At 35.7% G+C, this 12,548-nt stretch overlaps 3 protein-coding genes across 4 annotated transcripts; all 3 read right to left on the bottom strand.

Annotated features, from left to right (window-relative positions):
• Window positions 1–622: 622 nt before the first annotated feature.
• On the bottom strand, window positions 623–1,447 carry LOC103847582. Its single transcript, XM_009124676.1, has one exon. The coding sequence runs from the start codon at window positions 1,445–1,447 to the stop codon at window positions 623–625; it is 825 nt and encodes a 274-aa protein (XP_009122924.1).
• Window positions 1,448–4,929: 3,482 nt separating this feature from the next.
• On the bottom strand, window positions 4,930–7,800 carry LOC103847184 (ATP synthase subunit beta-2, mitochondrial). Its single transcript, XM_009124242.3, has 9 exons — window positions 7,286–7,800; window positions 6,973–7,048; window positions 6,795–6,883; window positions 6,593–6,710; window positions 6,404–6,507; window positions 6,143–6,301; window positions 5,830–6,054; window positions 5,421–5,732; window positions 4,930–5,332 (listed from the first exon to the last, which is right to left on the bottom strand). Exons 1-9 carry the CDS (start codon window positions 7,754–7,756, stop codon window positions 5,219–5,221), a joined length of 1,668 nt encoding a protein of 555 aa, XP_009122490.1. The 5' UTR covers window positions 7,757–7,800; the 3' UTR covers window positions 4,930–5,218.
• A 2,184-nt stretch (window positions 7,801–9,984) lies between these two features.
• On the bottom strand, window positions 9,985–12,206 carry LOC103847180 (uncharacterized protein At2g29880). Of its 2 annotated transcripts, XM_033281596.1 has the most exons (3): window positions 11,659–12,206; window positions 10,772–11,562; window positions 9,985–10,688 (listed from the first exon to the last, which is right to left on the bottom strand). In XM_033281596.1, exons 2-3 carry the CDS (start codon window positions 10,985–10,987, stop codon window positions 10,080–10,082), a joined length of 825 nt encoding a protein of 274 aa, XP_033137487.1. In that variant the 5' UTR covers window positions 10,988–11,562; window positions 11,659–12,206; the 3' UTR covers window positions 9,985–10,079. The 2 variants fall into 2 exon arrangements, with proteins under 2 accessions (XP_033137487.1, XP_033137486.1); XM_033281595.1 differs by having other exon boundaries at window positions 10,772–12,206.
• Window positions 12,207–12,548: the final 342 nt, after the last annotated feature.

Here is a 12,548-nt window from a genome sequence, read left to right as displayed (position 1 = left end):
GGGAATGAAGCCTGGTCCGAAAATCATTTAGTGCTAAGTGATCTAATTAGTAATTTTCGGGGTCCGGAAAGTCTTGTTGTTATTTTGGTTACCTTCTTGATATAGTGTGTGAAAGGGTTACCTAGAATAGAATTATACAGTGACATCCAAAGTTGTAAAGTTTAAACATACCCCACTTCGACATTCAAATGTATTCGGTTTATCTTATAGTTGTTTCTTCGTTTAATTTCCTTAGTTAATCTCACTGCATTGTTATATGGTTAATTGGTTCTAAAACATTTTTTATTCTATGTAATAAATTAACAAGATCCCACATATAAATGCAATATATGTGTTTGTGTCTCTGTGCATATATATATATATATTATATTTATCATTCATTCATACATAATCGTAACAAACTGTTACGAACAGAACATTCAAAGTGCACGTTTATCTTTTTTTTTTAACTGGCTTTCATATTTAAAATATTAAAAGAGAGTTTACAGAGGGGGGACAAAGCAACATACTAAAAACAGAACAAAAGCAAGAGAATTTAAAGAGAAATAAGGGGGGGAGGGTCATAGTGGTTGTGAAGACCATGGAAGAGAAAATAAAACGCAGCAGTAGAAATGCTGCACTTTTAAACAGCAGACCAGAAAGTCACCAAACTCAAGCCAAGTTCTGATCCACAGTTTCGCATAGCTGCAGATTTGTCCTTTGCCTGTTTGGTGACTTCTCGAGATAACATCCAATGAGGTTTTGTAAGACCATCGTGGTAACGTACATTGCGCTCTTGCCATAACGCATATATAACTCCATGCCAGAGCTGAAGCAAAGCAGCCAACAGAACTTGATTACTTGTAGCAGATTCAAACCAATGAAGAACAGAATCCCATTGAAGAGGAGGGTTAGTGAAACCAAGCACTCCAGTAACAGCTTTCCAAACAAGAGTGGAGTAAGGGCATAGAAAGAACAAATGATCCCTAGATTCAGGTGCACTTCCACACAGCAGACAACAATTTTCCAAATCAAGACTCCAAGAGATTAATCGATCCATAGTTGGGTTACGGTTAAGCATGAACAACCAGGAAGTAATCCTATGCTTAGGAATAATTGCCTGATTCCATATAAATCTCGCCCACGAAACTGAAGGCTTAGCCATTCTCAAGAACTGCCACACTTTCTTTGTAGAGAAATTAGCACAAATTGAATCTCTAACTTTCCAAATAGCAGCGTCAGACCCCGGAAAAGGAGAAAATGAAGTAAGATAAACATGAAGATTCACTTGTCGCTCAGACCTAGCCGGTCTTAGGGTCCAAGCAGAACCTTGAGTAATGGAAGAAACCAGAGAATCCATTGAGATTCCCAAATCTGAAGGGCCCGAAGGTCCCAAATAATCAATTAAAACACCATAAGGTGTCCAAGGATCAAACCAGAAGTAAGTTTCACTTCCTCCTCGCACCATGATACGAAGAAAAGACAAAACAATAGACCGTAACTTTAAAAGCCTTCGAAAAGTCCAAGAGATGGAGTAGTTTCGCGAGTTTAGAGACCAAAATGAACCTGCTGAGAGATATTTATCTCGAACCCATGCCACCCATATAGAACCCGCACGGAAATAGAGCATCCAGATCAACTTGATGCCAAAAACAGTGTTCCAAGAGGAAAGAGGTCTGATTCCGAGACCTCCTTCAGATTTTGGGTAACACAAAAAATCCCAAGCAACCTTAGCAGAGGCATTATCAAGCGTTCCGTGCCAAAGGAAAGAAGAAAGCAGGCTCTGAATCATTTTTAAAACTTTTTTAGGGATAAAAAATGCAGAGGACCAGAAACCTAGAATTCCCGGAATGGTAGATGAAATGAGCTGAAGCCTACCAGCCATACTAAGATGCCTGTTCATCCAACCATTAAGCTTCCTTCGAACCTGAGCGATCAGTTAATGCTATAGTCGATCGGGGACCAGAACTGTAGTTTCGATCTCATTATTTCTTTTTGATCCCTCTCAATGAACTCCTACTTTTATTGCTGTATATGACAGAATTGTGTAAGTATAACTTTCAAAAGCAGGTTCGATTGAAATAGTTTACGACGATATACGTATGTGTTAAGGCTGTCAAAAATAAAAACATGTGTGTTTTATGTTTGTATATATGGATGCATTTGCCTATAGGTGATTCATGAGGACTTCATGAACATATTTATATATTAACTGTTGTGAAAATGACAAAACATTGTTTTGGTCTGTACCTCGGTTAGTCCAAAATTTCCTATACTAGATCGCTTTTAGTTTTACACACAATACCATTTCAATAATTCTAACATATTAAACTTTCTTTTACTATATTAAACCATTTGCCTTTGAATACTACATAAATCACTGCATTATTTGCACCATAGCACATACCGCCACATAGTATATATATAAGTATATGAAATTTATGAATTAGGTGGATAAAAAATGAGAGACCACAGCAAAATAAGAAGGGTAATAATAGCAAAGAATAATTAAAAAGACACGTGAAAGATATTTGACAGTGATGGTTTAAGAAAAATAAAAGTCTCGTCGATGTCTTCAATATGAAGTGAAATTACACGTAACTAGAAACAATCTTCTTTCTGGGTTTAGTTTATTACAGAAACCTTTACTGAGACATCGTGACTCTTGACAGAAGAGAGAGACCGAGTTTGGATGTGAATTTTGATTTGAAAAGCGAAGAAAAATTAACGCATATTGATGACATGATATATAGAAATATTAAAATGTTTTGATAAAAAAAGAAATATTTAAATGCACGTAAACCCGAAAAAATAAAAGGGTATAACACTGAAGAGAAAAATACTATTAACTTATGAATCTCTCTTTGCTTTTTCAATGTTTATATAGATATGTGATATACATGATGAATAACAAATCCAAAAACTGTTGAATTGTTTTCTCAATGTTTATATAGATCTGTGATATACATGATGAATAACAAATCCAAAAACTGTTGAAACATATACACAACATTTTAGCTTCTCATGTAGAGTAATATATTAAGAGGGCTAATGACTGGTATAGCCTTCACCTTTGGTACTACTGTATTCAACAATATTAAAAGTTTAAAACTCATCTCACGATATATATCAAAGATGAAAACAAGAGAATTAACAAGACTCAAGGAAGAAAGTGGGCATATATATGGCGATAAAACGGCTGGGGGGAATGAAGCCTGGTCCGAGAATCATTTAGGTTTAGGTTTCATTCTTCATGACCTCGAGCCAGACAACAGTCCTCTCAGCCCTAAACCGCACCACAACTAAAATCAACTCTACAACCACGTTATCAAGAAGAGAAAAGAGACCAAAGTCAAAGAAAAATATGATAATCTTTTTGTAAGAAGAAAGAAGAAGAGAAATTAGGTCTGTGAAACGAAGAAGCACAGGTTGTGTTTGTATATATAGAGTGGAAAGAGAGAGAAGCAGATACACACCACCAAGATTGTCTTTTTACTTTTCTTACATTAGTTTAGTAACTTTTTTTGAATTTGAAAAGTCTTGATTACATTTTAGTTTTTTTTTTTTTTTGTCACGATGATTACATTTTAGTTACTGTCTTATTATAGTGTATATAGGGTTACCTGAAATAGAAGTTCACAGGGAAATCCTGAGTTGTATACATGCTCCAAGTTAGTACATTCAAACTTTCCTCTAAAGATTTAGCTTCGTTTGAATATTCTCTGATTAGATTCTTTTATCTCCGAAGTCAACAGCAATTAATCTCTGGTAAAAACAACTTTTACATTTTTCTTTGGGTCAGAAACAAATCTTTTTTTTTTTTTTCTAAATATAAAAAAAAAAAAAAAAATACATCATATGTAGAAACAAATATCATATGGATTTGAATCCAGATAAAAATGTTCTGCTATATTTTTTATCAAATAATTCGCCGAATAAACTACTATTTAATATCCTTATAAATGAATAATATTAAAATTTAAAAAACTCTTCGAATCATATAAATGAATTCAAATCATATAGTAAGACAAAAAGGCATCTTCATTCAATCATTCTGCAGCATATAGTACATCCATAATGGTAACAAACTGATGTAAATTTTATTTTGTCAATATGTAAAGTTTGAGTTAATGTGAGATAGGTACCTTCCTTTCAATCTCATTATTGTCGCATTATTTTGTTGGCTCCCTCTGAACGACCCTTATTTTTTACTTTAAATTATTATAAATAAAACTGGAATTATATGAGTACATATTTTTTTTCAAAAATTATGTTTTCATTTAACGTGTTGTACTATTCTGATATATGGTTATATATGGATTCATTTTGCTTACATGTGGTTCATGACGACTTCATGAACATATGTATTAATTGTTGTGACAAAGACAAAACACTGTTTTGGTCTTTACATCGGTACGTCCAAAATTTTCTCATGTTAGATCCCTTTTGAAGCTTCATACAAGACTATATTTTTAAAAAAAAAATCAGTGATTACTTCCTTATATTGGATGTAATTGTTTTTACAGTTTCTATGTTTATTGGTCAGAGTTTTCATATTTGTATTTCTATTAATTATGACCATGTACATTTAGCTAGTAATTTATGATTCCCGTTTCTTGGTTTTTATTATTTAGAGTGTGGACTAATAAAATATATCAGTCATGAAGAACTAATGTCTTTTCTTGCACTTCAACTTGGATCCGACTTCTAGGGCTCCCTACTCATACATTACTGAGCCTTTACTTATCTTCACCTAAGGTAGTTCGTGGACTACTTCTAGAATTTATTTGATTCTTTTGTATACTTTATTGTTCATATCATTGAAGAAAAGTAGTGATGAGAAGAAGAAGAAAATGTGAAGTGTTTGATAACCGTGGCATCAAAGTCCGATATAATTCTCAAATCTATAAGAAAAAAACACTACACATATACAAACGAGCATGAAAAATAAAGGTAAAGATCAAATTTTAAAATTGATCTTTTTGACATATCTAGTTTTCTTACTTCGGAAAACATAACATTGTAGCCTGTAAGATAACCAACCTTACGAATAAGAAAACAAACACTTTGTATTATTTATTCCAATTCAAAAAATCTGTTTTCTCCGTACTATCTCTCACACTCACAATGATGGAAATCGCAATGCTTTATCAGTTCAGCCTAAAGCATTGCTTGTCTTTTGTTTTCGTTATTGTCAACAAAAAGAAGAAGAGACGTATTAAGCATCTGAATAAATCCCTTAAGCTGCGGCCTCCTTGGAGATCTTCTCTGCTTTCGCAACAACCTCGTCGATGCCACCAACCATGTAAAACGATTGTTCAGGAAGATCATCGTACTTACCATCGAGCAAACCCTGCAACAATTTACAAATTCATAATAAGCTCATAGTATAGCAAACAATCATGGAGCAAGGAGAAAGTCATATGGGAATATATACAAACCTGGAAACTGTTGATATTCTCCTTAAGGTCAACGTATTTTCCGGGGGCACCGGTGAAAATCTCAGCGACGTGGAAGGGTTGACTCAAGAATCTCTGGATCTTACGGGCACGGGCAACAGTCAGCTTGTCATCTTCACTTAGCTCATCCATTCCCAAAATGGCAATAATATCTTGCAAGTTCTTGTAGTTCTGTAGCACTTTCTGCACACCACGAGCAGTGTTGTAGTGCTCCTCACCAAGAATGTGAGGTGAGAGCATACGGGATGTTGAATCCAGAGGATCCACAGCAGGATAGATACCCAGCTCAGAAATCTACACATGACAAAGACAAATATCTAAAGATATCAGCTTTATGAGCCTTCCACAAAAAAAAAACTGAAAATATCATCAGACGGAGACAAGTACACACCTGTCTCGAGAGCACGGTTGTGGCATCCAAGTGAGCAAAGGTTGTGGCAGGAGCAGGATCGGTCAAATCATCCGCAGGGACATAGATGGCTTGCACTGAGGTGATGGAACCTTTCTTAGTGGTTGTGATTCGCTCTTGAAGAGCACCGAGATCGGAAGCCAGAGTTGGCTGGTAACCCACAGCAGATGGGATACGACCAAGCAAAGCAGACACTTCAGAGTTAGCCTACACAAGAGAGTACACCAATGTTAAATTTACAGTAATATATGGCACATAGATGCTAATAGATAGAGCAAACAACACAGTAGCTCACCTGAGTGAAACGGAAAATGTTGTCAATGAAAAGCAACACATCTTGGCCTTCAGCATCACGGAAATACTCAGCAACAGTCAAACCAGTAAGTCCAACACGGGCACGAGCACCCGGGGGCTCGTTCATTTGTCCATACACTAGAGCACATTTGCTCTCAGACTGTTAAGATGGGAAGACAGATAGAATTTAGTAACAAAGATAACTCAAAGACCAGTTGCAGGGGAAAGGAAAAGTGAAGATTAATCCAAATGAATTGCAAACCTGCTTCTCGCCTAGCTTGATGACACCACTCTCAATCATTTCTCTGTACAAGTCATTGCCTTCACGGGTTCTCTCTCCCACACCAGCAAACACGGAGAAACCACCTGTTCATCAAAAGAAATCAATTAATAAACTAAAAATCGGAGCACCACTGTCTAAACTACTTCAAAACTCTCTGAGAATACATACCATGAGCTTTAGCGACATTGTTAATCAGTTCCATAATGAGCACAGTTTTGCCAACACCAGCACCACCAAATAGCCCAATCTTTCCTCCCCTTTGGTAAGGAGCAAGTAGATCAACAACCTGGAATGAAAGCAAAAAATATCAGCTCAGAGTACAAACAACAACACCTGTGGGACCAGCGCAGAGCTAGAGCCCAGAATATACCTTAATACCAGTGGCAAGGATCTCTTGTCCGGTGGCAAGATCAACCAAAGCCGGAGCATCTCTGTGAATAGGTAAGTAGTGTTCGGTCTCTGATAAAAAACAACAAAAACACATTTTCATGACAGGTTTTCACTTTGCAGACATAAGGCACTGATCAACGAAGGGTTAGACCACTCACTAATTTCGCCTCTTTCGTCGATGGGTTCTCCAAGAACATTCATGATACGTCCAAGAGTTGCTCTTCCAACAGGGACCTTTAAAATATAAACAAACCAAAAATTCAGACTTTCATTATCACAACTTACTCTTAAGAGAAGCATCAAAGAAACCACTTGGACACAGAGTACAATGGGCATATGAATACACTTCCGAAAAAAAAAATCAGATCTTGACAAAGTCAACGTTGAGGATAAGGAATCACGTTATGAAGCAAAACACCATCAACGAATTCACAGATCTAAAATCAACAACGCATATAGAAGGATCCTTACAGTGATTGGAGCTCCGGTATTGAGAACGCGTCTTCCACGAACGAGTCCCTCAGTACCATCCATAGCAATGGTCCTGACCACATTCTGACCCAAGTGATGCGAAACCTCAAGGACCAATCTCGTGGGATGATCCTGCACCTCGAGTGACGTCATGATCGGAGGCAATCCCTCCTGATCTTCGAATCTCACATCGACGATAGCACCGATGACCTGGCAGACCTTCCCGATCGCGCCTTTGCCTCCGTAATCGTACGTCTTCTTCGCCGCCTCATCCTTAGCTGGAGGAGGAGACGATGGCGCAGCGGGTGAAGAGGTGGAATATTCGGCGACGCGTCCGAGGAGGTCACCAAAAGGAGAAGCGCATCGTGCGGGGGAAGGGGGCGGGAGCCTAGGGTTGCGGGTAGCGAATCTGGCGGCGGATCTGGAGGATGATGAACGGAGAAGCGTTGATAAGACTCTCCGAGACGCCATGAGTTTGTTGTTTGTGTGAGTGAGTGAGAGAGAGAGAGGAAACGCTAGGGTAAAAGTACACAACCTGAATCTAAGCTCTCCACTCGTTGTATCTGGTGGGCTTTTAATGGGCTTATTTGGGCTTCTTACATAAAAACATCATTTTGCTATGTTTTGTCCGAAAGTTCTTTTAATTAACACGTTTCGTTATTAAACAACACACGTGTCGCTGAAGAAGTGGTCTACGCTCGTTATTGAAGCACTTTTATTTTTAGAAAAATCTTTTTAAAAAGCGGTGTTTTTCTGGAAATAATGTAGGCCCAAATAAGCCCATAATAAAAAGCCCAATAAACTTTGGAAATTTTCTTCGGACAGAACAAGAACCAGTCGATATGTTTAGGGGCTGGTATTGGATTGGGAAGTTTGGCGGAATTAAATATAACCGTAATTAGGATTTTTTTAATGGATTTCATTGGATTCTTAAAAGATGAGAAGGAAAATAAAGATAAAGGGAATAGATTCTTTACGTGATAAGCAATTGGATTTTAGAACTATGACGACGTACTTGGGCTTAGACTTTGTTTCCAAATCAACAATAAAAAAATAATAAAATCATTATTAAAATATCTTTTGCAAATAAATAAAACAATGTAGTTGTTGCCAGAAAAAAAAAACTAAGTAGTTGCATCTTTCCACATTTCTTCAGCCATAACTTCTCTCCAGATATTAGCACTTTCTCTTTCTTGATCTTGTGTCTCAAAAATTTCTTCAACATTTTCAGAATCATCTCTTACATTGTTTCCTTCCATATTTTCTGCATTGGTAGCTTCATTGGCAACTTCAACAGGAAATTCATCTGAGCGACAATGCTTTCGAAGAAAATTATGTAAGGCTACACAAGCCAATACCAATTCTGCTTGTGTCTTGATAGAAAACGGAGGAGAAGATTTAAATATTAGAAATCGTGATTTGAATATTCCAAATATTCTCTCAATCACGTTTCTTAAGGAGGAATGACGATGATTGAACAATTCATGTGGAGTTTCGGGATCACAGCCTTGGCCAGTAAAGTCTTGAAGATGATATTTAGTACCTCGAAAAGGAGTTAAAAATCTGCGTCTGTTAGCAAATCCACAATCAGCTAGATAAAATTTGCCTGAAATAAAATTCAAATAAAACTATTAGCTCATCATTTATTAAATAAAAATATTGGATTATGATTTACCATACAAAAAGTTACCATGTGGAACTTCAAATTTATTAGTTCTCTTCGTTAAAGCATCATATAATACTTTGGAATCATGAGCTGAGCCCTCCCATCCACTGAGAACATATATGAATTCCATATCAAAATTGCAAACAGCCAACACATTTTGTGATATTTGTCCTTTTCGATTGCGGTAGCTAGGAGCATCACACATAGACACCATAGCTGGTATATGAGTACCATCAATTGCTCCCAAACAATCCTAAAATATAAATGATATATTAGTTTTCTTGAATATAATAATAAATAAAAAATAAATTAAATTAAAAAGTATACATACCTTAAAATAAGGATAAAACCTTGTACTTTCTCTGATTTTCGCAGGTACCGTGAGTTTGGGTTTGGCCATCAAACTTGGAGCAATTGTATTTATTGCCCTTAAGACTTTGTGGAAATTTGTGCTTGTTGCAAATTTTGACCTTTTGAAAGTATCTTTGGTGTGACAATACCTTGAATTTTGGCCGACGGTGACTAGAAAAGTGGCCACCATTTCTTCAACACAGATGAATCTCGTATCTTTCAGATGTGTTGTTTCTTTAATAAGGTCACATAGCTTGAGAAACGCATCTGGATACATTCGATACAACTGTCGAAAATGTTGAGGATCTTCTTGCATCACCTTGTGTATATAGTCGTATCCAACTCTTGTGATGGGACGTCGAATTGGATATTCAATATAGCTTTTAAATTTGAAATATCGATGTGCAATCAATATTTGTGCCAATCCGGTCATTGTCACCAACAAATGCAACACTTTTGTATCTAAATCTTCGTCTTCTGTTTGTTCTCTTATAACATCAGTATCTTCATCTTCCTTTCTTAACCTTATGCAAGCAAAAATGAATATTTTAAAATTTATGGACTAATATAATTATCTCAAACAACTAGTGATACTAATATTATTAAAATATATGGAATAATATATTAAAATATATTGACAAAGATAATGTTAGTGCTATCAAATTTTATTCAATTCTTAAACTGCAATAAAAATAAATTTTATTATAATTAAATCAAGAAACATGCTATTATTGAAAGAAAAAACATTAGAAACTAAGCAATTTAGAAAACAAAGCATCATTTAACGTTCCTTCGTATCCACCCCATACGTTCTTCAACAGACATGTTGATGAACACGTCTTTCATCCCCCACTTGTGAAGCTCGTTCAAAGTATCATACTGAACATCTTCCTCCAAGCCAGAAATTTCTTTGATTGCTTCCCAGATATTATTCTTGTTTTTCTCCACTTCTCTCAAGTTGGCTTCTCTTTGTTGTCTTTCTTCTCTTTGTTGAATCAAACTAACAACCTGATTGCTTATCTCAATCATTTCTTTAAAAGACTTCTCCATATGGCTACCATCCATGTTTGAGTTACTGGATTCTCCACCTTCGACACCTTTAGCTCTCTTTTTAAGGGGTTGCTTCTCTGATGGGCCTTTTCTGCTTCTTGGCAAAGTTGAATTCAAAAACCCTGATGCTTGAGATCCTTCTTTCTCAGCATATCCAAAAGATCTAGGATCTAATTCAAACGGCTCATCATCTTTAGCTCCAAAAGTTGGTGCATCGGTATCGTCCCCTAAACCAATAGCATTTTTTCCGGTAGCTAATCCTTGCTCAAATATTAGCTGTAAGTCTTCATAATCTTCCAAAGTTTCGTCTCGCAGACTCTTCTTAGTTGGATGTGCCTTTAATAAATATATATACATATATATTATTAGTTTAAAAACTTTATAGTAGAAATATTTAAGCTTTAGAAAAATAAGATTACCTTTTCGTAATCATCCCACACGTGGTTAGGAGCTGTAAACTTTTTAGATATGGGATCCCATCCAAATCCAGAACTGAATCGGATAAGGTCTTGCATACTATTATAGAGCTTCTTTAAACTCTTCATTTTACTTAAATAATGCTTATGAGTTTTTTGGCAGCCAACTGTGGCATTCAAAATCGGTAGAATCTTTTTTTCCACAGTCATTTTGCTCATGCTCCCATTTTTGTCGCGCCACCCTTGATTAATACCGTCAACGAGAAGTCGAATCAACACTGTCGTTTCTCGAATGTTCCAAAATTCATATGCACCTTTCGTCTTTTCTTGTTGTGAATCTTCCGTCAAATTTCTAGTCAAATGACATTATATTATGTTTATAGTTTATAAATATTTCAATATATATTATTACATTATATTTATTTATAGAAATTCTATTATATAATTAATTTTTTTACATATGTTAACGTGGAAGACTATTTGAGATAAGGCCAAAAGATAAAAGAAATTCTCCAAAGACGTGTCAATACCATTTGAGTTAGATCAATACGTTTCTTTTTTCATACAACTAATCAAGTCAAAGCTATAATATATCCAAGACGTGTCTTGAAACAATCACACATTAATATTTTACAACCAAAGAACTCTAGATAATCTATGAAACGAAACAAATATATAAAGTTCACAAAATTGAGAAAGGAATTGCAGTACTGAAAACAATAACTTACATGTTATCCATAATGGCGATAGGGCGATCGTACGGAACAGTCAGATACTTGCTAATAGTAAGACACCTGCAAAATATTAACGAAAGTGATGTGTAAGTCTTAAAAAAACAACATATGAATATTGAATTGTTTTTGTCCATTAAGATACACAAAACAACTTACTTCAGTTTGCAGAGTGATTTTTCTTTACGCTAGTTGCTGTAAACAGTTTATATAGAGAAACTTCTTGATATCTACGAGATAAGAAACAAACGATTTAAAAATATAAAATCATTGATATTCAGAGAATCTAGGTAACAAAATCTGTTTAGTAACTAATGAACGTAATATATGGAGAAGATTTTTGAAAAGAACAAACATTTGGTTACCAACGTTTAAAAACTCAGTGGATTTTTATTTTCTTCAACCAGATGGTTGCTTGATCTCAACAACTTCCATGATTTTTTCCCAACTGTATCCAAATAAACAACACCATATGACTGAACATAACCACACCGTAATTTCTCCCTCCTGCCGCCTTAATCACTACTCTCTCATCCGTCGGACGCGGTGCATCCTCCGCCTTCTTGTACATCTCCGGCAACAGAAACTGCATCGTCACCGTCTTCTTCTCTCCTCCTCCTTCCTTGGTCACAACCGGAGCAGTTTGCCGAACACGCGTATGTACTTGGCCAAGACCATAAAGCCGTCGTCTTTGTCGTGTTTGAACTCGGAAGGATCATAAGTTGTGGTGAAGAAGGATGATAAAGAAAGGAATGGTGGTGCAGGAAGGATTTGAAATCCACGTAAAAAAGTTAGGATTTGTTTCCTCTTGTTTTTTATGGAAAAGTACATTAAAATCTATTATAACTTATTTCTCATACAATCTATGAAGATATTGAATAACAGGGGAATTTAATTCTTTCCAAATTCTATTTGACAAATCCTTAATCCAATAACACTGGATTTTAATTCATTTTTTTCAATTCCACAATTGAATAACACTGGATTTAGTATCAGACTTAAATTCCATCAAACTCCATTAAACTACCAAATTCAATAACACCCACTTA

This window comes from Brassica rapa, chromosome A10, assembly GCF_000309985.2.
Source record: "Brassica rapa cultivar Chiifu-401-42 chromosome A10, CAAS_Brap_v3.01, whole genome shotgun sequence".
Classification (NCBI taxonomy): domain Eukaryota; kingdom Viridiplantae; phylum Streptophyta; class Magnoliopsida; order Brassicales; family Brassicaceae; genus Brassica; species Brassica rapa.
The sequence above is the reverse complement of the archived record's forward strand: the minus strand, read 5'-3'. Positions and strand labels throughout refer to the sequence as shown.

Bases quoted from the DNA above. Each gene is read 5' to 3' on its own strand.
- LOC103847184 (XM_009124242.3), bottom strand. From the start codon at position 7,756: ATGGCGTCTCGGAGAGTCTTATCAACGCTTCTCCGTTCATCATCCTCC. The intron at 6,884-6,972 runs GTGAGTGGTCTA...GTTTTTTATCAG, and splicing joins CGACGAAAGAGGCGAAATTA to AGACCGAACACTACTTACCT. The intron at 6,302-6,403 runs GTTTGCAATTCA...CCATCTTAACAG, and splicing joins TCAAGCTAGGCGAGAAGCAG to TCTGAGAGCAAATGTGCTCT.
- LOC103847582 (XM_009124676.1), bottom strand. From the start codon at position 1,447: ATGGTGCGAGGAGGAAGTGAAACTTACTTCTGGTTTGATCCTTGGACA.
- LOC103847180 (XM_033281595.1), bottom strand. From the start codon at position 10,987: ATGAGCAAAATGACTGTGGAAAAAAAGATTCTACCGATTTTGAATGCC. The intron at 10,689-10,771 runs GTAATCTTATTT...TATTTATTAAAG, and splicing joins TGTGGGATGATTACGAAAAG to GCACATCCAACTAAGAAGAG.